At 44.1% G+C, this 24,322-nt stretch overlaps 1 protein-coding gene and 1 pseudogene across 1 annotated transcript; one reads left to right on the top strand and one right to left on the bottom strand.

The window, feature by feature from the left end:
• The first annotated feature begins 5,533 nt into the window (after positions 1–5,533).
• On the top strand, positions 5,534–7,428 carry LOC146203308 (uncharacterized). Its single transcript, XM_084588664.1, has 2 exons — positions 5,534–5,545; positions 6,781–7,428. The coding sequence occupies exons 1-2, from the start codon at positions 5,534–5,536 to the stop codon at positions 7,426–7,428; spliced, it is 660 nt and encodes a 219-aa protein (XP_084444790.1).
• A 10,428-nt stretch (positions 7,429–17,856) lies between these two features.
• Positions 17,857–20,750, bottom strand: LOC146203309 (uncharacterized; annotated as a pseudogene).
• Between the last annotated feature and the right edge of the window lie 3,572 nt (positions 20,751–24,322).

A 24,322-nucleotide genomic window follows, 5' to 3' on the forward strand; every position in this document is an offset into this window, starting at 1 on the left:
CAAACAGAAAACTGCGATTGTGTCCTTTGGAGTGTGATTGGACGGCCTTGCCGCAGGCAAGAAAACCTACCGGGGGACTATTTTCTAAAGGAGAAAAAAGTTACAGGAGCGCATATATAGCACGGTTCGAAAGCAGTGCCGAGGAGAAACAGGGCGGCGATGACTGACACGAAAAAAATAAATAAAAGAAAAGCTTCGTGCGTTAGATCGGTTGCCAGAATGGCAACGTTGCACGAAGCAAAGCTTTAAATTGCTTCCTGATGCCTCTGCCTTGAAAATTTCTGTTTCATATGCATTTCTCGGAAAGTAGAGATAGCGAAATAATTGTCGTTGCATGAAGATGACCAGGCTAGCTCTCACTGTTGCTGGTCAGTATTTTTCTGTTTTTATAAAAAGAAAATGGGGGGGGGGGGGACGCTTCAGTACACATATGAGTTAATGCGATAACATTGCCGTGTGGACATTATAAGTTTTCTAATAATGATGTTAATTATTACCGCTAATTACTAGCACTAAGCAAGAGGACTAAGCAGCAGTAATGGTTAACATCACAAAGTAGTAGATGCCAGTATTTGTGGTGCTTAGTAATGTTAATAAGTGGTCTAAAGAAATTTGCCCTAAGTGTCGTTGCAATGCGATGTGAAGTTTCTGTCCCGTGCAATGAACCAGGCTGTCTTATGAGGCCTCTAAACTATCGCACGGAAAGAAAGCTCCTCTAAGGTAAATTTGGCTGGGAAAAGAAACGGCAGACGATCGATTTCCGCTCGACCGGTGTTTATTCTCAGCAGAAAAGCTTTTTTTTTTAAAAAAAAAAAAAGACACTTGTCAAGAGCTGTTGAATGACGCCGTGACATGTGACGTCATCACTGCCTTGTCCAATCAGGGAATTTCGTTGCGAGCTAAAGTTTGGCGGGTAACGTATGTTCTAAAGCTATTGCATTAATATTGCGTTCATTACATCATGAAAAAATTGAATCTGGTTTAAAAGCCTAGCCACGCATGGAAACCTTTTAGAGAAATGTATAAAATGGTCTCAGAGGGGAAAAAATTTTTCAACTTTGTTTTCCAGCACGCTGATAAAATCACACCTGTTTCGGCAAATGAACATGATCAAGAATTGTACAGCTGCTAATTCTTCCGCTAAGTCTTGCGGGCTGCGCCGCTCTAATGGTGGAAGTCCCGTTTTTCCGTATTTGCAAGCATGCAGTTAACGGACTGGGGTTTCGCTCAGGATTTTGTTTATAAGTGATTACCAGTTCCCAGCGAAAGGTGCGACATCTCCACACCTTGTCTAACATTTGTTCCGAAACAACTGAAATTTTAAACAGTAGTAATCAGTTAATATGACGAATTATTCCAGCCTTTCGGATAACCAAATATAATATCTGAAAATTTTACATATCCTATCAATCGTTTTCTCGTACCTTGAGATAAAACAAAGAATAAGCTTTTTCTTGTTGGATGGTTTGCTTGCAGAAACAAAGAAGAAAATCATCAGAACTGCATTTTCACAACCCGATTACCCCATCTCATGCTGCAGGGCTGTAAGCCAATGCAGCCAAGGCAGAAAATTCACTTATGCGGGGCGCTACATCCGTGTTGTCTAACGCTAAACACTGTGCAGATAATGAGGTCCTCGGCTGAAATCTTTGCAATCGTTATGCACATTGTTTTTTAGTAAGAAATACAGACCTTACATTCTTCTCTCTCGCCACATGATGGGTAATCGTCATTGTGAAGCAGAGCTGCGATGAGACCGAAGGAAGGAACACACCACAGGCTCCTTCCTTCCCGATACACGAATAAAGTCAGGCTGCCCACACCTATTATCAAACCGACTAAAATTTTAAAGCTTAGTACTATTTGTGCTTGAGGTACATCTGTTTCTCTTTCATATCAATAAAAGCGTTTTTTTTTTTTTTATTTCCGCCTAGGCTGCTCTGCGGTTGTCAAAACATGTGAATTCCTTGCGTTCAGTTTATTGTGTCCTGCTTCTCTTTTCTTTGCTTTTATTTAGAAGATGTTCCGTGAGAGCAAAGATCTCTTTTATTTCACGCGGCAAGATGACAAAAGCGGAGGACGTTAATTTTAGCTCCTGTGGTGCGATAGCCATAAGCGGAAAGGATCATTTACAAGTTGGCCCAGATAAGCTCGAGTCAATGCGAAGTCACCGGCCACATTTTGTGCGGCAGTGACGTGAGGAGGAGAAAACGTCCGAGGCTTACGCATCTCGTTGGGAACGCTCGTGGCCACCTAGCGGCCAAGAAAAGAAATCTAAAACTTTTCACCTGCGAAACGACTAGCCATCGGAGGTTGATAAGATGTTTCACTTAAGTTTAGTGGCTAGGGGGAACACAACTATTCCTGCAGCAAGGAAAGCCCACTGCTTCTGTGTAGTAAGGAGAATTCCAGTCTTATTTATCTTACTTGTACAAATTTCACTTGCATGGTCAAACCACGCACAGAATTGGTATTCGATTAATATGTCACATAAGCAGAAATTACACGACCACCTCTGAGAACGTTTGGTGCTATCCTGAGAACAAAGCGTACATAGCGGTACATTCAAAGCTGAAAGATACCATTGCAGAAAATAACTTTGGCAGAGTGCTATTATGAATCTATTTCCTCATCGGCTTCCAAAAGAGCTCCAATCGCAAACGCTCCGCACTTTAAATAAGCGATGAAGTTAAACATGCCTATACAATATCGTTTCGAGCTCAGCAAGCTGGTGACTGCAGCATTACAGAGTTCACAATATCTTTGAGCGAAGTGAGAACCACTTCTTCACAGCAGGGAATTTCGTGAGGTAGATACCTCGTTTTGCCTACACTTCGGAGCAGTAGCAGCCATTTGCTTTATCGTGTACTGCGAAATATCGTCACATTGTTGTCCGTACTTTGCTTGAGCAGATAGAAGCTTATTTCAAGAGGTCGGGCCTGAGAACCTAAATGGAGCCGTTGGAAGGAAATAGCAGGCATTACAGGGAGTAGTTTCGAAAATTCTTAGAAACAGGGTACATATAAGAGAAAGTCTGTTAGGAACACATTCTTAGCTGCAGCGATCATCTGTTAGCGAGAAAATGGACCAGATTATCCAGCTAATCAATCAGTGTTTACCAACTGAATTTGTAATTATAGTCAACTGGTGGTTCGTGCCAATTACTATAACTAAGGTCGTAGCCATCGATGAGACTGCAATGTCTGCGTTAAAACAGGAACAAAAATGAATTTTTTGAGGCGCTGAAGTCTCGTCAGATCAGACGCTACCATCCGACTCAAACCGAAACACAGGACATTAGGCTCCAAAAAGCCCAGTGCAAATATAACTTCCATTGATAATGTGTTGCAGGGACTGTGGGTACCAAATTCAAGATGACTACTTCATTGTGCCACAGCACGAACCTTTGCTTCGTTGCCCTAATAATTAAAGGCCCCGTAGCTGGCTATTCTTGCACTAATAAGTCGAAAGAAAAAAACGTGCGCGTATGGCATGGTAATCGGGAAGGTGGCTTGAGTTTTGCGCCGCACGTTCCCAAAGGACCTTATTTTAGAACTGGGTTTCCTGTGTACCTTCAGCGCTCAGTTTTGGTTTTGTGTGGAAATAAGCGCATGATTTTGTCACGCTGACCACACAATGTCGATAAAAAAAAAAAGTTAATGCGTTATTTTGAGCAATTTATAAAGATAATTTGCATATTTTAATCAACTTGCAATTACCATGAATGAGAGTGTGTTCCTGAAATTGTTCTCTATTTCAAAGATTTCATTTGGAGAATTTCTGAAAGCGTTTGCTTAACCACCCGGTATATATTTCGTGCATCTTTCTTATACCTGCCTAGGTTATGTGGAAGATGCATGACATGCTGGTAAGCTTCGGTTTGACGATGATTCTTGATAAATTTGAGGTACAAACTTCTAACCTCTGCACTGTGTCTTAACAAACGCGTTATTTAAGGGCGCTGCTAGCACAGAGCAGCGGGGTTCGCGAAAGAGTCGGCCAGCTCGGGACGCTAGCGCGAGAAATGATCATAGGAAAGAAAACTCATCAAAATTGCCTTATAATAGTTTGCACTCTCCTCGCCAGTCATATCGCGTTGTAGGCGCTCCGCCGGTGACCATGGCGCTAGAACGGTATAAAAAGCGAAGGCGAACTTAAACCAAATTTCGAAGTTTTGTGGGTAATCACCGTGCCTGTATGCTGCGCTGCCATTGGAACACCGCATGCTTCAGCAAGTATCTTTATATACTGTCGTCATAGGCGAAGTCAGCGTGTGGCGCGGAATTTAAGTTCAAACCTCTAAAAGCAGCGCATGCGCAAATCTGCCGGCCCATGACGAGCGAGGCGACAAAGCCGAGCGAGCTTCTGTCGCGGCAAAATGCGCGCGCCGACCGAAACTATACAGCGCAGGTCTCATGACGCCATCCAGCACTGTTTATTGTGATACGCCCGTAAAAAACTAATTTCTTCCTAACATCTACCCTCGATTACGAAAGAGGCAGTCGTTCTTTGAAAAGACAGACTTGAAAACATTCAAGAACTTCGCAACTTGTTTTCAAACTAAACGACGATTGGCTTCGCAAAAAAGAGCCTTCCTGTCTTCTGGCCCATAACCTTCAAACGATAGGCGAGAACGTTATTTTTGCTAACGGAGTACAGTATTAAAAACGCTGTTATCCTTTTGTGGTTTTTCCTTTTTTCCGCGCTAGAATTGCGCCTATCATATCCCAAGCGCTGTTCCTAAAGGTTAAAAAGTACTTATAGCACTAGGGCACACAATTTTCATCACAGCTGAAAAAAGGATTCAGTAGGCTCATTAAATGTAAAATGTAAAACGTGTGTGCGAAGGCAGCACCAAAGTCGGTTTGTTGCAGCTAACTACCAACGAGAGGATCCTGATAAATATGAACTATACAGGAATTCAAAGCGCCATCAGAAATCACCGATATGTTTATTGTTCCTCGTCATAATCGTACTCCCACCGGGCACCGCAACCCAGCCTCCTCCTGCCATTACCATGCGACGTGAGCCGTGCAGCTGCCGCTTAGATAATGAGGATTGCACATCGCATTCTACCGCGCTAACGTTCCCATTTTTTGCTTATGCTCAGTGCTCGCATGTCAATCCAGGCTTCACCTCACCTGATTTCTTTTCACTTTCCAGCCCGTGCCAGCATCCTCTTTGCACACAAGCAGAAAGCAAAGCTAACGACTAAACCGTTTTTGGATAGCACTAGCCCCGTACGGGGTAGCTCCGCTCCGCAGACAGGTCCTGCGAGGAGGCCCTGTGCTCGCCGAGGCCGTCTTGTTCCGCTTCCTCTGATGATGCTGGTCTCCGGCTGTTGCGTGCCGCTTTATGTTTTGCTACCTGCGCTGTATTTCAAAGAGAGAGGCGCGATGTCCTGCGCCCCTCCTCGCACTATATGTCCTTGCCCTCCAGAAGAGGCGCTTTCCGGCAGCATAAAAGGGCCCGGTGGCTCGGACGCTGGGCATAACGCGGCTTGCTCTCTAGGCACGGAACAACCAGGAGCAGCATGAAGTCCACGGTGAGTTCGGGACTGAGCGCCGAACGGGGAAAGCCGACGCCTGCTTCTCGAAAGGCCCCACCTAGTCGCGTTCGTTGGTCCAACTGCGCCAGGACGTGAATTTGTAGTCAGGCGCAAGTCATGCGCACGCGGCTTGGCACTTGTTAAGAGCCGGAAAGCCAAGTAAGCTGGAAACGAACACACAAAAGAGAGTATGCTGCCATGTGATCGGCCCAAGCCAATCTTGAATGCAAAGAGCCTGCAGTTGGCTACATTCGAAAAGCGGTAGCTATAGCGCATGTCTGTGCCGTGTCAAAAACAGCGACGAACGTAGCGTGTTGCTATCTTGGAGGAGAACATATCTTCAGCGGGAGAATAGCAAAAACTGAACAGCATTATTCATCCACTAAAATCGGAGCGACAATTTTTGAATTTTCGAACAGATGTCCTGCGAGTTTGTGTAGAGCGATGCATTTTGTGCTGTAGTACGAAGTGCGTTAACAAGCGGTAGTGAACAGAATAATTGGTATTGTGTATATCTGCTCTTCGGATGCACCAGGAAAGTTAACGAAGAGCACTCAATAGAACAAAATACTTTTTCATACATCCTGTATTTCGGTGAAGATTGCGCAATCCCAATGAAGAGGTCTCCGCGGTATAAATATGTTGTGTTGCCTGAAGAGCAAGGCAATGCATAATAAGCAGCACATACACGAATATATGTGCTGCTTATTTTCGCAGCCCCTTGTTAAGTTGCATTATTTTTTGTGCCGGGGCCCAAGGACAAGCCTGTGGTCGAGCTCCTCCATGATGTTCGGCTCAAAGTTTTATGGTATTCATGCCATTTAGTTTGCACCTAATTAGCGAAGACACACAAATGGAATAAGAGGGAACTGACCAGAATCTGTGATTTTAAGAAAAATATTGTGCTGTCCAAGGAAAATTCGTTGATGAAAAATGTGCAGGCCGTTGATGGTGCCAAGGGTTGTTTATAGCGGTCACACAAAGTTCATTGCCTTCAGCTACAACAGCAGTCATCGCGCTTGGAACATAAAAGTTTGCTTCACTTACTGATTTCCTTTTTCTGTACTTACGCGCATAACGAGAAACCAGTTGCCCATGTGTGAGCTTACGTCATAACCTCAATATTTGTATAAAGCGAGATTATTGGAATCACCTCTACACCTGTCGCAAAATCATTTGTCGAAAGAAAAGCACGCTGCGGCGCTGCAATACAGAAAACTTCACTGGCGCAGGCATTGTTTTGCGGTCTCCTGCTAGTCAACGCCGTTAAGGCCGGCTTCCTTGGCGGAGGTGGCGGTGGACTCGGAGGAGGTGGATACGGTGGCGGTGGATATGGAGGCGGTGGTCTTGGTGGCTTGGGTGGAGGCCTCGGCGGCCTTGGCGGAGGCGGCTACGGAGGTGGCGGCTATGGAGGTGGTGGCTACGGCGGCGGAGGCTACGGCGGCGGAGGCTACGGCGGCGGAGGCCAAGGCGGTGGAGGTTACGGAGGAGGGGGTATCTCGTACTCTTACCTGGTTCGCACGGTTAGCAAGTCGTCTGGTGGAGGCGGGCTTGGAGGAGGCCTCGGAGGATACGGCGGTGGCTTAGGAGGTGGAGGCGGCGGCTACGGAGGTGGGCGACATGGTGGATACGGCGGTGGCCAAATCGGCGGCGGCTTGGGAGGTTTCGGAGGGGGTGGATACGGTGGTGGAGCCACTGGGGGTGCCGCCAAGGTGATCATCATCAAGAGTGAAAGTGGTGGAGGACTCGGAGGAAGTCTTGGAGGTGGCCTCGGTGGTTACGGAGGACTTGGAGGAGCCAGCTACGGTGGCGGTGGATACGGTGGTGGCGGTTACGGTGGTGGCGGATACGGCGGCGGTCACCATGGCGGCTGGAATTAGGCGGTAAGCGTGAAGAATCGGTGCATTGAAAAACTTCGCGGCTTTTAAGCGAAACTGGCCTCCACTACTTATTCAGACTTTATCGTATACTTCTCATCCACTTTTGACAACCGATGTCTCATTGCAGACTTAGGAAACAAAGAATTCAGTAACTACCCCCTGCAAGCCTACTCACCGCGTCCTAAAGAGAAGCCTTTACTCATAATACTGGCACTACTGATTCTTAATACCATTGGCTAGGTCAGAAATACCTTGTTTACTTGAGTTTTCACATACTCTCCCACCAGAAACTGGAGGTTTTGAAAGATGCAGTGCTTTTTATAACGCTCTATAAATTTAACATGAGATTTTTGGGGCCTCTGAACATACTAAAATGCAATATTGTTTCACTTATTTAACAATTTTTATATTGTAATTTCCCTCTATTGAGTAAATCGGCCAGCACTAATTTTCGTGCCTTCAACTGTCATAACCTTTGTCCTCCCAACTCACTCATGTTATTGTACTCTTTATTTTTTGCATTTCACAGCTTTCAACGAAAAGCTGTAACTGAACAGCCATCCAGGCTTACGCGCTTTCCAAAAAGGCTGTGGCAAGACCCTCCACAACGAAGGCGGAGTTAGACGTACCTTACCGTCACCGCAGCTTGAAGCGGCCATCGCGTTGTTGTTTTTGTTGTTACTTTTTGTTGTTGATGTGGCCATTCCCAGTCACCGTAACAGGTTTTACCACCTATATTAAATGTGCGCTGTTTCAGCATATTTTAAAGGACGACACAACAGAATTTTCATCCGACTAAAAGGTGAAAGCACAACCTGTTGAATTGCATGGAGCCACGAGTTGAGATGTGTATGATTGTGGTATGAGTTGAATAAAAAATGGTAAAATATTTGTGGCTACGTGTCTTTTATGTATATTGTTGTCTTAGTGTGTATCTGTAAGTATCTTTGAATTTGGCTTCGTGTGGACACAACTCTCCTGGGTACCATCAAGCTCTGAGTTTAGCGCATGCTAGATATTGGCCTGAAGCGCTGCATTGTTCATGTCCCGATTACATCCGATGCCTGCAAGAAGAAATTGGAGAAAGAAAAGTCTCACGAAATCAAAAAGAAAAATGTATTATGTGTATCATGTAACGTAAGAAGAATTGGAACGCAGCTGAAATTAAAGACGATTAGATTAAGGTAATGGGCGTCAACAGAATCCCTCAAAACAATGTATGTAGAGTGCTTCACCTAAGAGTGTCGGAAATTTATTAGGCTTTTTGAGCCTTTTGAGTGCCTTATTCAGCATGATGATATCAGCGATGATGGGACCGGGATACAGCTAAGACATGCAAACTATACCAGGCTGGTGTGCTAATAAAGAATTATTATTATTTTAGCTATTAGAGTTCGGCTCCTTATTCATAAAGAGGTTTGTAAGCTACCGTAAATGATATCTATAAAAGGTTTTAGATTCCCTAAAATGTCAGCTGCGCATCTGTAATGTAGACCGTTTGCCGTTATCAGACAGGAATGACACTCGGCATCCGAAGCTGCACCACCCAAAGGCAACGCAACATATCAGCCAGTCATCATCCATTCGATGCACCCGGAAAGACCCAGCGCCTCCTGGTTTGAGTGGGGGAGGCGGGAGAGTTGTTTTTTTTTTTTTATTCGAGGCAAAAGAAGGCGAAGGTCGTGTCCTGAACAGGGCCGCGATGCACCATGAAGGCGGTCTCGGACACAGGGGTCCTGTCCCGTTCACGGTCGAGAAGTAACTGACTGAGCTAAGCTCGCTGCACTCGCGGCGGCTCCTGGAGGCACCCCCTATTGGACGTAGGGCTGAGGTTTGCTGCAAGCGATCACTGAAGATCTAGGATATCTCCATTAATGAAAATTTTTAATAATTATGACCGCCCGGATATTTCTTTAACGGTATCACTCAGGCATCGAGCAAACGGCCATACAGTGTCGAGCGGCTGTGGCAATGCGATGCGACGGCACATGATTCAAACGGCAAGCACTTTACGCCAATAAGAGTATACTGACTCATTCTGCCGCTTCACTTGGTCACAGGCCGCTGTGCAGTAGCTAACTACGAGGCGCGTACGGAATGTGAAGATACGAAGGCCGGCACATCGTACAGATAATTCTTATTTGACGGTAATTTACCCGAAATGGGTCATAATATATCTTACAATTCTTAAAATGGTTCCTGCCATTATGCAAACTATTGCGCTGTGTGTAAACCAACATTTCCATATTGCGGTCATAGAAGTATCGCGCCTGCAGTAGAAACGATGTTAAGGTTTTTTGTGTAAACCCACTGTTATTCGCAAACAGTTTTCCGTCACTATGTTTCCGAGATAAAAAAAAAAGAGTTAATCATGGTGTTCTAGGTCCGTGCTGTAAGGGGAATCCTTTAAAAATCGTTTTTTTTTATTATTTTTTTCAGACGCAAGGCGATCGTATGCGTGGTGTGGGCCAAGCGTTGCCCTGAATCAAGCTTACGCCGCCTGTCAGATGCCATATCTTTGCATTTTCAACCGACACCGTAGTCGCATGATTATGAACCACACTCTGTGAACTTTGGGAATGAGTTCAAGTCACTGCCTTAGCGACACATATGCTCCAGTAAATTTCAGCTTCAGTTATACGAGCAAGACCTTCAATCGACACATGCCTTCTCGTGCTGCTGTTTTTTGTTCTTGTTGTTTTTTTCTTATAAAATTGAGTTCTAGCTCCCTATAATTCTCGCAACCCTTTCACCACACTACATCGATTTGCGACGCCACCATAAACAACTCAAACCTATATGTGAACCTCCGCTAGTGGCTAGCATCTTGCGCGCGGGGAGCATAGCACGGATCGCAGTTCGCACCTGGCAGTACTCCGGGTCCGCGGAGATATGTTTGAGCCAGGCACAGGCAGAGTTTCAATGTTTATGGCAGTGGGGCCATACATCCAGTAGCTTCGCGACTTTTCGGCTTGCGGGCACTGTATTCTTCCTTTTCAGAGTAGCCTTATAGCAAGAACTAAGCATTTAAAGGCCCTATGTAACCCTCCGAAATTGTAGAAAATTGGTTACGAGTATGGTCAAAATACCCGATTATTTATGTCCGTGCTTCTTACTTCTTTAGTGATAAACAGAGGCAAAGTATATGTGATAAGGGACCTAGTAATAGCTGACATAATGTGACAACTGAAGAATATAACGTTCAGACCTTCCCAATTTTTCTTCTATGAAAAGGTAGAAATTTGCTTGTTATGAGTAAATAACACTTAACACAGCGATGCAATGTGTCTAGAACCAATGATGGGGAAGTGATTAAGGAAATACATGACTTGTTGAGCAGAAAGGAGAGCAGTGATTTTGAAAGAATATAAAATAAAATTCACTCGTACTTTCACCCAATTTTCATCCCTTACGACAGGCGCAGTAAGATGACGAGAAAAAAATTGCTGAAAATACCACGTACAATGTGATGCTGAGCGCCACTGCCGCTTCTCACCATGAACACTTGATTGAGCATCGCTCCTTTACAGGAGCTAAACGTCACCACCTAAAACCGCGGAGAACATAATTTGCCAAATTCGGCGCAAAAGTGCTAAAGGAGTCTTATTCTTATATGTATGCTATTTTGTGCCGTGCCATTGTGTAACTAAATGCTTGTGAAAATGCAGCTGCTAGAAACCAATACTAATATGCCCATGCAACACAGCGATTAAATACGCTACTCAACGTGCGGCAGATTGTAAAAAGAAACTGACCTGAAATATCCGCCTCTTAAGCCTCAAGTGTGTCTTTAAAGGTACAAGAAATTCGTGTAGAAACAAATATGGCCATCTGTCTTCTTTGCTGAAAGAGATATTGTGGGTTGCCTCCCCTGTGCAAACAAGGAAATAGTGCAATAATTTAGCAAGTATTTACTTGGTTCGTTTTTAATATCTTTTTGTTCCGCATCAGCCGTTAGACTCCATTACCTGCATTACAATGAACTAATTTCTGAAAAACAGAAACAAAGAAAGTACATTCGCAGTCCTGTAAATATCAGTGTAAGTTAAATAATTCTGCGGGTGTAAAGGAAAACGGTCATTTTCTAAGTCAAAGAAAGCCTAATATCATCATGACTGCCACTGAAAAACATTCACTGCGTTACCGCAATGTAACACAAAAGGTATTTTGTTTTACCCCAACATGTCCAAATGAAGCATCAGATCATTCAGCCCACCCACTTAGTACCCGGTCACAGCAATCAGTCCGTCTTAGGCGGAAAAGCCAATGAGAGGCTCTTTTCAAACATTGCAAGCTTTAGAACAGAGTTCGTTACATCTTCTGTTCACGTGGAGCCTACCAGCTCATGGCAACGGCGGAAAGTATACTCGTTTGTCGCCCTGGCAAATGAGCCACACGCTTCAGGCAACAGCCGTCTAAAACTCGTAGATTTACACTCCAGTTCATAAAGTAGTGAGAGGAACTAGTATACTCAAATGGTGCGACGATTTCAGTAGAGAAATACTATCAAAGGCGGAAAGGCGCAGTATCTGCCTTACTTCTCGATGGACACCGACACGTAGTACAATTAGCGGCATACAGTTGGATGTAAATATGTTTTCGGTTAGAATCGCTACCCTAAACTTGCCTGCAACTTGGTTAATAGATGCATGGTAAATTGGAATCGAAACGGTAAGACACCACTCTGAATACTGCACAAAGAAAGCTTGCATCCAAGCTTTTACAGAGTCACCTGCCTATTTTTTCCGACGCGTTTTTCTCAGTTCTATATGTTACGGCAACGACGACGCACTTTCGACCGAACGAGCTGAATATGCTATCGCGTAGCATGTGATCATGTGAAACAGTGAGAAACTGGCAGCGGTTCTGCGGTATGACGCTGTTACATGTGGAGTTATAGCTACAGTTGTTAAAAGAGGACATTGATGTCTATTAGGAGATGGCGACACGAAGAGAGTGTACTGTAGGATCGTCAAGTTGTACGCTGATGTCCAGACGAAGGAAAATATTGAGGTTAAAGCTTTTACACGTTATCTACAATGAGAAACACAGGAATCGGCGAGGGCATATATTTTAAAATAGCCTCATGATTGCTCTCAGGGACGAGACACTTCTAAAAAGATTAGGCCGTACCGAAGTCGTGTAAATGTGTTTAAGTTTTAGTCCTTTCTGGCAGCCATTGCAGGATGGAATTTGCTCCCGGATGAGATAGTGCGCACTTCCTATTTTCTATCTGCTATAGAAAACTTCATATGAATCTTTTATACGACAGTTCCGGTCTAATGTTATATGCATGTGTAACTTAATGTCTAATTAGATATTTCACACTTAGTACTAAATGTGTTGCCAATCAGCTTAATTATGATACAAGTTTATTGTGATGTAGTCGTATTTTAAAAGATGACACTGTGCCGACACAAACGATGAAGAAGGTTTCGGAGTTCTTCGGCGATCAGCTGTCGCGGCCAATTGAAGTTCAAGGTGCCTTTGTCGGAGCCGGTCTTGTGCTTCGTAACAAAATCGCCTTACGCTACCGGTTGCCATCTCTAGTCCTCCGGATGTACACATAAACCCCTCATCAGTACAACTAATTTGCCGCTGCCGTTCGTGCTCATTTCTGTTTGACGTTTTGTGTTGGTAATTAACCTCCCTAGGATAATGCCCAAGGTGCGCTTCAGGAACTTTCAATAGACAAATAAATATGAAATTTGCCTTTCACTATCGTTTACACCAGAGAATAAACCGGAGCCATACCACATTCCACCAGAAGGGTGAGAGCTAGATTTAAGATATGACCTCCGAGATCAGGCCGTCAATGCACAGTTTGCTCATGTGAAATCTAATCGAAAACTGCCACGTAAATTTCATCATCATCATCAACACCATCAGCCGGACTATACCCACTGCCTCTCTCATACTCCTCCAACTAGCCCGGTCATGTGCTAGCTGCATCCACTTGAGCCGTGCGAACTTCTTTACCTCAACCGCCCGCTTAACTTTTTGCTGCCCAATCATACGCTTTTCTTCTCGTGGAATCCAATGATTCCTCAACTTAAGTGCAACCATCTTCGTTAACCTCCACGTTTCAGCCCCATAAGTAAGTACAGGTAAGATGCAACTGTTGCATAGATTCCTTTTGAGCGATGTAAAATTAGCGGGAACTTTATGCAGCGAACCCCGTGTCACCTCGTCATAAGCACCGATGCTGCTTATTGGCATTTGTGAGTAAAGTTACCTCATTCGGGCCTCGCCGGAGTGGCACAGTAGTTACGGCGCTCGGTTACTGTGCCCAAGGAAGCGGGATCGAATCCCGGCCTCGGCAGCTACGGTTCGATGAAGGCGAAACGGAGTGGCGTCGTGTGCTGTGCGATGTCAGTACACGTTAAAGAGCCTCAGGTGGTCTAAATATCCGCTTTGGGACGTTAAACCCCACTAACCAAACCAAACATTAGCTCATTCGGAAAGGTACACTGCCAATTAACCAGTAAGAGTAGTACCGATGATAGTACAGTATCCGTCATTATAATATAGCTTGCAGCATTTAGCAAAACTCTCCCTGGCTCGTTGGAGTGCTTTTACCAAACTTTGTATTTTGCTTTGGACAGCTTCGACTTGCTAGTACAAGCTTCCTTCACATATACGAATCGATGCTGAGCTCAGTTAGATTGCAATTAAGCATCAAAAAACAGTGCATGGAAATTTTAGTTTAAGCATAGTCTTAATTGCTAGACAACAACCATGGCACTCACTGACTAGAGCACCATGACGTTACCGACGTAGCTGCAAATGGCATTCGAAAATCGCATCTACTCGGATATTTGTTATCAAGATGAGGCTGTTTTAATAATTAAGGACCATAGTTCCTGTCCGTCATCACATCTTGTGACGTGTCTTTGGCAAGTGCAGTGAGTAGCCGTGCAGCCGCTATGTCAATTTTACGGAACGTTGTTCCTTGCATTTTTGCTTGTTTCTGTAATACTGGTGATGTACTCGTTTGTTCATCTATGAAAAGCCGCTTGTATTTGAATCCGTTCGTTGACGCAGTGTAAGTGAAAACAAAGACAAAAAATGAAACTTAACCTCGCCAGAGCTGCCATGGTCAGACGAAACAGCTGTACGGGAGCTGGAAAACGTATCAGCCACAATGTAGATTACATTTCCTTCCTAATACAACATGGTCGGTTCGAGAGCCTGCATATTTTTTATGTACGAAGCACTACCGTCATCACGTTACTTGAGAAGTGGAAACCCCTATGTGGCCCCATGGAAACTGCCCCATGCTGGTGGTTAGGCATGCCCGGAGGTGTTATGGCGAACAATCATAGACAAAAGCATATGTCCCACGACTTCGAATTAAAACTAACCGTAACTATGGAGGGCCCCATCTACTTTTGGTACTCTGCGGCTTCGCCTATAGTACTCATCGTAAAGTTCGGAATAGGCTCATCCCTGACTCTGATGACATCCATGAGACACTTCACCAGACGTTTAGCTAACCAACTAGACAATAATAGTAATTCAGCGTTGGTCTGTAATAAGCAGCCATATGGTTCCAGCTGACTGTTAGAAGACTAAAAAAAAGGACAAAAGACAAAAAGTTATTCTAGCTCTAAATCGTTCAAATGCATCCTGACACATTGTGCAGTGCATGCATGAAGACAATGCACGCACGAAGACAAGAATACATGGACACATTGTGCAGTGTAGCTGCCTCATTGAGGATATTGTATCTCTTTTTTGTTTTTCACCGAAATGTCTCCAAAGTGCCGCTCACAAGGGACATATTTTGAGCGACGGTGTGGTTTTGTTTATCAATGGCAGCGTATAGCAGCAGCAAGGAAGCGTTTTTGAAGTTTTTCCGACCAGACATATCAAGACCTTCTAAAAAAAACAAAAAACAAAACATGCCCACGCTATTTCACGCGCTGTCGCCAGTAGCGATGTTTAGTCCAGTATGTGTCCTGGATTGACATTAATTTAGCCAGAAGTATGTCAAAATATCTCTGTGTGAACGGTTCAGAACGAGCCGCCCGGCGCAGCTGCAAGGAAGGGCACAGCATAAAACATGAAAACAGAGTTGTTTTCGCTACAGTCGCCAAGTATCGCGAGAAGTAAGCAGAAATTACTAATTTATGACTTCAACAGTTGTCAAACGTGCAGTGCATTAGTGTATTTTCTTAGAATGCGCCGAGTTTAGTTGACTTTTATTTTTTTTTTGTGACAATGGGTGCTGTCGAATTTCAGCTAGCTACGTTAGTTTACCTTGGCTTAGCATGTATAGATAAGAAACCTCAAGAATGCAAAGGAATAGCCGGTAAAAAGGAAATGGCCTCCTTTTCCCGCCTCTACTACTACCTAACCCCCCGCCCCCTCCCCTTCCTTTTCAATCGGTCCCTGGCACTGGTGTGCTGCATCAGTGGAGCATGTCAACAGTATCATGAACTTGCATTTGGTTGTCCTCAATAAAGACGGCATTTTCTTCCCGTTGTTCAAAGTTGTGATAACACTCAAGCTTTCGGCTCATGCTTCATCTTATGCGTGCCAGTGATTAAATCCGTTCATCCACAAATAGAACGTTTCCAGAGTTGAATAGACTTTCTTAGATTTTTCTACCGACAGTCTACAAGGTGTCTATATACACTACTTGCTTTACCCATACATACATACTTGGTTCCAAACGCATTAATGTAGGCTCCTCAGTAAAGTATCTACAAATAATTCTCCTTTGTAACTTGCCCTGGAACGTACTCATCCTTGACGTTGCCAAAAAACTTAAATTCATAAGTATGCTATGCAAAGCTTTTTTTTTTTTTTCATTACCCAGCTAGCTCTTAGTGCCAGGCTTATTTTTTATAATGCTCTATTCCTATCACACATTTCCTTCTGCCACTTGGTGTGGGTCACAGAAACAAATATTATCAGAAAATACCAAAGAAAGCTGTTCGCGTACCATTGCGAATGCCCCCTTTGAGGCTCATACTTTACCTCTCTTCGCATCATTGAACATTCAACCAGTTAGTGCACCTTAGAATTTTTGTATTATGTAGACGTCATGAAAGATGCTGTAAAAAGTATTACACTTTGTATGACGATCTAGCAAGCTTACGTCCTAAAAGCTTTTCTTCTTCAACAAGTAAAATCGCGAATTGTATTCACCATCTTTCGTACGAATTACGGCCATCAATGCCAAGACTTTTTAATTTTCCTAATGAGATTTGAAGTAATGAATACTATTTTACTTACTCGTTCCTTTATTCAAGGATTTGTTCTGCCTTTTTTGCGTTTCCGTTCTTTTGTCTTTCTGCCGTTATCACTTATGCAGTTTCTTGCAAGAGACTTTTTTTTTTATAATGTTAAGCTATGTTCGATAATTCGTTCAATTTTGTTCTGTTTTTCTTGTTTCTGCCCGTGCTCTGTTACTGCCGCGTTTCCTACATATAAGGATGTATCCCTCTCTCAAACCAGTCCTAGGCTTTTTTGATGTCACTCTATCATCCGTAATGATGTTAATAAAGGTATTTGCTCTTGTATATTATTCTTACGAAACGCTACCGCGCAGATCTAGCGAACATCATCCATCTTCGCTCTAATATGTGCTTATGAGCTTATCATTCATTAAAAAACAATGCACATTGTGCTCCGCGAACTCCGCTCTTCGCCATTTTGTAGAAGCCACTGAGTGAAAACAACCGGATGTGAATAAGGCAGCGCTCCACGCTGACATTTAATCTATAGCCAGATTGAAGAATTCTATTTGCCAGATGGTATGCAACCAGGGTAAATTAGCGCAATGCCATACATATTTATCAAAGTCAATAAATTGCACTTATAGCTTTGTTGTTTACTGACATTTAGGCCGTCAACGGTTCCTTTATAAACAACATTTCTTTGAATTATCGATCCTCCATTACCTGATTGCAGAAAACTTCATTATGCATTTCGTGTTCGGACAGATATTCTAAATCTTACCTTTATGAAAAATTCCAAAATTAGCCTCTGGTCTAAAGACGCTATTTCATGTGCCGCAGTCCCATCAACGAGCTTGTAACACCTTGCGTGCCATGTATACCTAACATATTTTTTGCCTGCCTTTTCTATTAAATTTGTATGTTGAACAAGCTAGTACGCATATCCGCTTCGCCTGCATTAGCCTGTCTAGTTTGATAGCTGTAGTGTACTAAATAGATATCAAACAAATGTTGAACAAAGGTGCGTTGTGAAGGTTACCTTTGTAATTTTTTTTATTTAAGGTATATAAAAGTGACACATCTCTGTACATTCGGCACCAAAAATTTAGCAGATTATGCAATCTCATTTTAGTCGCGTAATATGTACTTAGTCACCAAATGGTAAATTTTTCTATGCAGAAAAAGGTGCACAATAAATATATGAGCTATAGAACGCGGCAGTGATATGACTGGGCTTCGGACCATCAACAACAACTAGCAACAACAAAAGCAACAACAACGTGACGACCAAGCAACGTTCGAAGTGATTCTTGGGCCCGGTCTGCTCCATTTTCGTCGAAGTGGCCGCTGTTGTAGTAATCGGATGAGAAGTGCTATGACTGGAGTGGCTGTTGCATAGTGACTTCAAGCTCAGGGCTGTGAATGGCAAGGAGAAATAAAAAAGGAAATGTCAGTTTGCTTGCAGAGCACAAAGTACCAAATCTAATGAAGTAAACTTCTTCGTGGTGATTTCTCGCTGAAAGCTGCGAAATGCGAGACCGGGAACATAAACCGAGAGCATGCGTTTAAAGAGAGCAACTAGTACCATTGGGGCAGGAAACAAAAAACGAATTCATCACGGGTAGCTTTTGACCTCGCATTATTTCGCCTGTGACGTTCGGTTTGAACGAAGTATAAGCAAAACAGTGCAAAACACTCATCATCGTTGCGTAACAGCGTTAGCTCAATGCTTGTATAGAAAAGCTCTCTAAATAAAATTTCATCAACAAAAAATTTTTTCGTGCAAATAAACTTATAATCCTTTCTTAGAGCCAGAGATAGCCAGCAGGACGTGCAAGTTAGCTTAGCAGTATAACTTAGTTCGGCTACTAGTTGACGTCGGAAAGTAGTGAATTTTTTACTCATATAAGTAAAGCCTTCAAAAGGTATGAACCGCTTGCAGGCGACTGATCAGCCATTTACTTTCTCCTCAGTAACATACAACGGCGTGCATTACTTCTGTCAAAGAAAAAAGCGACAAGGTTATTGCGGTGTAAGTACCAGAAATGAGTGCTTCCAATCAGCGCACTTTCATGTCTTCAGGTTTTGGGGATACTTGGAAAATAATTTCGTGCAAAAGTTGCCTAATAACCGACTACAAACGCTTTTAATGAGGCCTAAATGGTAAAGCTTGTAAATCCGTAGTTTCGAAAGGTTTTCTGTATTTTTTCTATGACAGCAACTTTTCTGGGAAGAATCGCTTTCTTTATTTTTGGTAGCGGCAAGGATTAGAGGCATCTTCGGTGGAAGCAATGGGATAACTATAGATTAAGGTTACATTTATGCTGTGTGCAGATGTGTATGTGTTGAAAAATAGTAACTCAATATGCATTACTTTGCTGAGGTTTAGCACACCAGAAAAAAATCGTCGGCGCTAGAAGAGAACTCAAAACAAAATGTCATTTTTGGAATTCTCTGTCTCCTGTAGCGCCGCCATTTCACTGCTGGTTTATTTCTGGTGGCATGCAAAAATTTGCCTCTCTCTTCAAGTACTCCAGTATCCTTTATAAGTTTTTAGAAAGACAGTTATAATTAAACCTGCAGCCAGAACTGCATCAACGAAAACCATATGCAATTATTCAATTTGGGGTAAAAGAGTGCTGAAATGGCATAGCTGATTCTTCAATTCAAACAAAATACACCGGCTGTAGAATGCAGGCTTTAAGCGAAAATCTACGTCCTGTGGCATTCTAAATGGGCTCGCAAAAGGTAGCTTACCATTAGTTCCAGCCTCCATGGTGGGCACCTCCGTATCCACCTCCTCCATATCCACCGCCGCCGTATCCTCCGCCATCGCTGCCATGTCCCCCTCCGAATCCTCCTCCAAGTCCTTCGCTGTCTCCACCCTTGATAATGATAACTTTGGCCGCGCCTCCAGAGGCTCCACCGCCGTAGCCGCTGCCTCCGAAACTGCCCATGCCACCGCTGTATCCTTCATATCCCCCACCTCCGTATCCTCCACCGCCGTGTCCGGCCAAGCCACCGCCATAACCGCCGAGACCTCCACCGGACGTTTTGGTAACGGTGCGCACCAGATATGTGGTTGTGAGCCCACCACCGCCACCTCTACCTCCGTAGCCACCACCTCCATAGCCACCGCCACCATGGTCACTATGGCCACCGATCGATGCCCCCACCTAGATCACCGAGGCCTCCACCTCCATATCCACCGCCGCCGTATCCACCTCCACCGAACCCACCGTCACCTCCACCAATGAAGCCGGCATTAACAGCATTGACCAGGAGGAGACCCGAAAGCAGGGCCTGCGTCAAGTGGACTTTTCAGCATTGCGGCGTCGTAGAGTGAAATCTTTGTGCAAAGAGATTTGATGCAGCAATAGATCGCCATTTTCAAGTGCATCGTCTTGTTCATTAACTATTGCCAGAACGGGCTACCAAATTTATGATTCTTGCTTATCGCTCTCTCCGCCCAAGTTGATTGTCTAAGCATTAGGGCGTCAATGGATTAGTCGACCGTAAACCTGGAGACAGGATATTGCAAGCTTGTTGTCTGCTAACGGTAAAATGTTTCAACAATAAATCGCACACATAGTTGGATACGTACAGCTCATCGCACACTGCATGCCCTATCTGCTGAAACCACACATTACGGGCATTTTATTACGAACGCGCAATCTAGCACAAGCAAATAAATGACAGGTGAATAAAAAGTAGGGCATGACATTTGTACGCTGTTCGTTAAGAAATTTGTAATCTATGAATCTAGATACGGAAACATACTCTAAAACCGAAATTTCTCGGCTGTTTTATTTCAGTGCATAGATCTCATAACTGTTTGCAAAATTTATATATGTCTTCAACTAACTAAGTGCAGTCCGAGGTGTTTTCGCTCGTGCGTTGACCGAATAAGTAAGCGCTATTTTTTTGTAATTTCCCACTCCGCCAGACAGCAGAGCAATACTGATTTGGAGAGCTACTCCGTCATGGGCGCAAGCGACATCATCAGATTTATTTATGCGCCTCTCTAACGTCTCAACCTCGAGCGGCTGCCCTTATCTGCACGCCGCAACAACTCGGCGGCGCGGGACCGCTGAAGCGGCTAGCGCAGATAATCGGACTCACCGTGGGCTTCATGCTACTAGTGGCCGTGGCTTGCGATGGGAGCAAGCTGCGTTATGCCGTCGATCAAACCGTTAGGTCCTTTTATACGGCCGGAAAGCGGCTCGTCTGGAGGGCAAAGACATTTTTGTGTGAGAGGAGGGGCAGAGGACATCACGCCTCTCTTTTTTCAAAGGCAGCGGCGGTGCAGGGCACAAAGCGGCACGCAGCAGCGGAGGAGCATCATCATCAGAGGAAGCGGAAGAGGACAGCCTCGGCAAGCGCAGGGCCTCCTCGCAGGATCTGTCGCTAGAAAAGACTTAGAGGAGCTGCCAGGCATACTGCTTGTGCCATCTCAAAACGGTTGGCCATTAGTTGCACTCTCCACATCTCTGCAGGAAGAATGTTGACGTTGAAAAACAAATGCCCCAGTGAAATCATGAGAGATTAAGTGTGAAACGCTGCAGAGCAAACGTTGCGATAAAGTACAAATGAATTACTTCTGTTGCAGAACGCGCACGAATTGTACTTGTTAAGCTAACGATGCAACTGCACCATCACCTTTGTAGTGGAACGGAGCTTGGTTCCGGTGTCCCGCGCTTCGTGCAATTTCACTTGGAAAAAAGATTAAACGCTGCACTGATTTCTTTTTTCGCACCTTCTGAATAGCTCATGTCAGTATATACTGATGGCAGTAGCTCAAACCGTCGTTTGGTGGATGAAGTTCGCTTTCCTGTAAACGCACTGCAAACCGATGATGAGTAGCACTCGTCACCAGTTGATCTGCGATTTGCATCTGAGGAGCAAAGTTTGTTCATGTAATTAACTTGGCGCAGCTTTTTTACGTCATGATTAACAGTTTGGCATTGAATCTGTACAGATACACGCAATGGCACGAGGACACCATTGCGACGTTTAAATGGCATATATATGTCTCTTTCGCTTTTCTTACTCAATAATTGCAAGAAGACTGGAATAGTGAACGAACATGAGTATTGGGAGGTTCAGAGCGCGGAGTTAATTGCATTGCTGTGCCCTGAATACAAACCGACCCTCATTCAGTGCTGCCATAGGAAAAGGTAGCCCAAACTGTGGCATAGGGCAGGAAACACAGAAACATTGGGCATCTTTTGACGTTGCCTCGAGCTGGTGCCCTTAGTGCAGGTCGATTAGTCTTGCATGGTAATCTGGAATGCCAGCGGCCTGCTTGAAAGGGCAAAGAGCAAGCAACATGGCAGACAAACAGGAGAACAAAGGTTGCGAATGGCCTCCCACTCCTTAAGCTTGCTCTCTTTAAGGTGCTGCGTTGTCGTAAATGAGGCTGTGCATTTGTACGTGCCATAACGAGACACCGTGGGCTGCTACTCGACCACTGCCACCTTGAACACCGCTCGCAGTTGTAGCGTACTCAAGCAGCGCACGGTTTACTTAAATAGCTCGTGCATTTTACATAACTTCCGTGTCTTTTCACCAGTTCTCTATTCTCACCGCGCCTGTTGCTACTCTAAGCAGTGACAAGCCCCCGCCCACTAGAGCATAAGCAAACCTCTGAAGTATCCATCTCATTGTGCAGCCTTTTTTCAGAATACTTGAGAGTGAGGACACGCTAAAGGGGTCTATTTTAAGGCTTCACTTGCCAGTTATTGTTGCGTGCGCCAGAAGAATGGCCTGCACAATTACTGTACATCCCTAGAGTGGTTCGTTTTCCCTGTGTACTGCTAATCCATTAATCTGCTCTCTGCATGTATGGCCGATTTCTGAAGAGTATTTATTTTCAGAATATTAAACTCTAAGAGTATCCAGCCAAACGTTTCAGCGCTCGCTTTCAGTTTTGTTTTTGTTATTCAAAAAAACTCCCGAATGATATACTTATTTGGGCAAAGTACTTATTGGGCAGTCATGTTCGCGACGCCTTGATCTTCAGGCCTGAAAAATATACTCCTACGCCTTCCCTAATTTAATGCGATGAGGGAAACATATAGAAGAAAAATTAAGCCGTTCTATAGAAGACGTTGGTTACGGTCATAAGAGTCAGGCTTGCAAGTTTTACATTTCCATTAAAGCAGTCTTTCTCGCCCAAGTCGCAACGTGCAATACTGTATAACAGAAGGTTGTCCCGGGGCTTTCCCCAAGGATTGAAATTAGAAGGGCGTCTAAATTTTTAGGAGCTGGAGAAGGGGGGAGGGTAGAGGAGAGGCAATAGCATTTAGTGCTCATCAATGTAAAAAAAAAAAGAGTAATATGACACTAATTATTGGGGCGCCTCCTACAAACAAAGGGTGTGGGGTTTACTCATTTATGGAGTGTGTAGTAAAATCACTTGTTAAGCATGAAGGCTGATATTTATCTGTCGCGGAATACGACAAAGTTGGCGGTTCTACGCCGCACCGAAAAACAAAAGCTACATTTGCCGGGGTATAAGCGAAAATACATGGTAAAATATATTACAAATTTATGCAGAACCGCCGAGCATAACTGAACTACATTTCCTAAATCTCGCAAGATGAAACTACTTTATGCAGTAGTGTCGTGCTTGTGATTTTGAATCTGTGATTATGATCCATGTTAGCCTGATAATCTCATTTCGCCTTCTGCCTGGACATTATTGGGCATGTGCGTCAAAGGGTAGACGTTCACGACTAAATTTCGCCTTGCCCTCACCGGCATTACCTACACTTGGTTGTTTAAGTGAGCTCATCGCGAAATTGTAGGCTAGGGAAATTTCCCCCTCGACCTCCTGTCCCAGATTCTACGGTCTTTGGCGGTCTTCCACCGCTAGTGCCCGCTGTGCGAGGCAACAATCAATGAGGTGGACTAGTTCTCATTCCCGTTGCACGGCCGCTCCTCTGTCTTCTTAATTCACTCTCGCTTCGCACTCTCGCCCTCGCACTCTCGTTGGGGCCGGTCCGTTGTTCTGTTTAGCACGGGCAGTGTATGCAGATAGTTCGGAGGCCTTCTGAGGAGCATGAGTGCAGGCGGTGAAACTCAGCTTTTGATCAGTAGCGACCACAATATATTGATAGCGGTCACTAATATGCGGCGAGAAATACATTTCACGTACATGTGCTACGCACGAATGTATTTTACATCTAGTTCTAAACCATCGTTCCTCACAAAGGTACTTGTTGATTAACTTCGTCTATTTTGGCGCACTATAGTTGCCGTGTGGCTAGGCGTAGATGTCGCATATCCCTTTCGCCAACGCTCACTTCAGGTTCACATGCCCAGAAATTTGGTACATTTTCTGGCACTCAGTGTTTGAAGCATTTTTTACATATTGTATGACTTCTTGATAACAACTAATATAATTGAATACCCTCATTAGGCAGGGTTCTAGTTTTTTTTTCTATTTATTTTAATCAACCGTCCTACTGCTTTTATATGGTGGCCATAATTACCCGTAGTGAACCCAGGACAAACTTAAAAAGTAAACTTTTTCCCCACATCGGAAGTTGAGACCATTTATATGATTATGTTCCTAAAACTGTCTTAACAATGTTCTACATTCGCCTCACAAATATTTTAAAAAATTTAACGCACCGCACTGTTTTCTAAAGACTTCCATAACTTGTGAGCGCAGGAAAAACTTCAGACGTAACACTTTAGAT

This window comes from Amblyomma maculatum, chromosome 1, assembly GCF_055883805.1.
Source record: "Amblyomma maculatum isolate TAMU_Amacu chromosome 1, ASM5588380v1, whole genome shotgun sequence".
In the NCBI taxonomy this organism is placed as follows: domain Eukaryota; kingdom Metazoa; phylum Arthropoda; class Arachnida; order Ixodida; family Ixodidae; genus Amblyomma; species Amblyomma maculatum.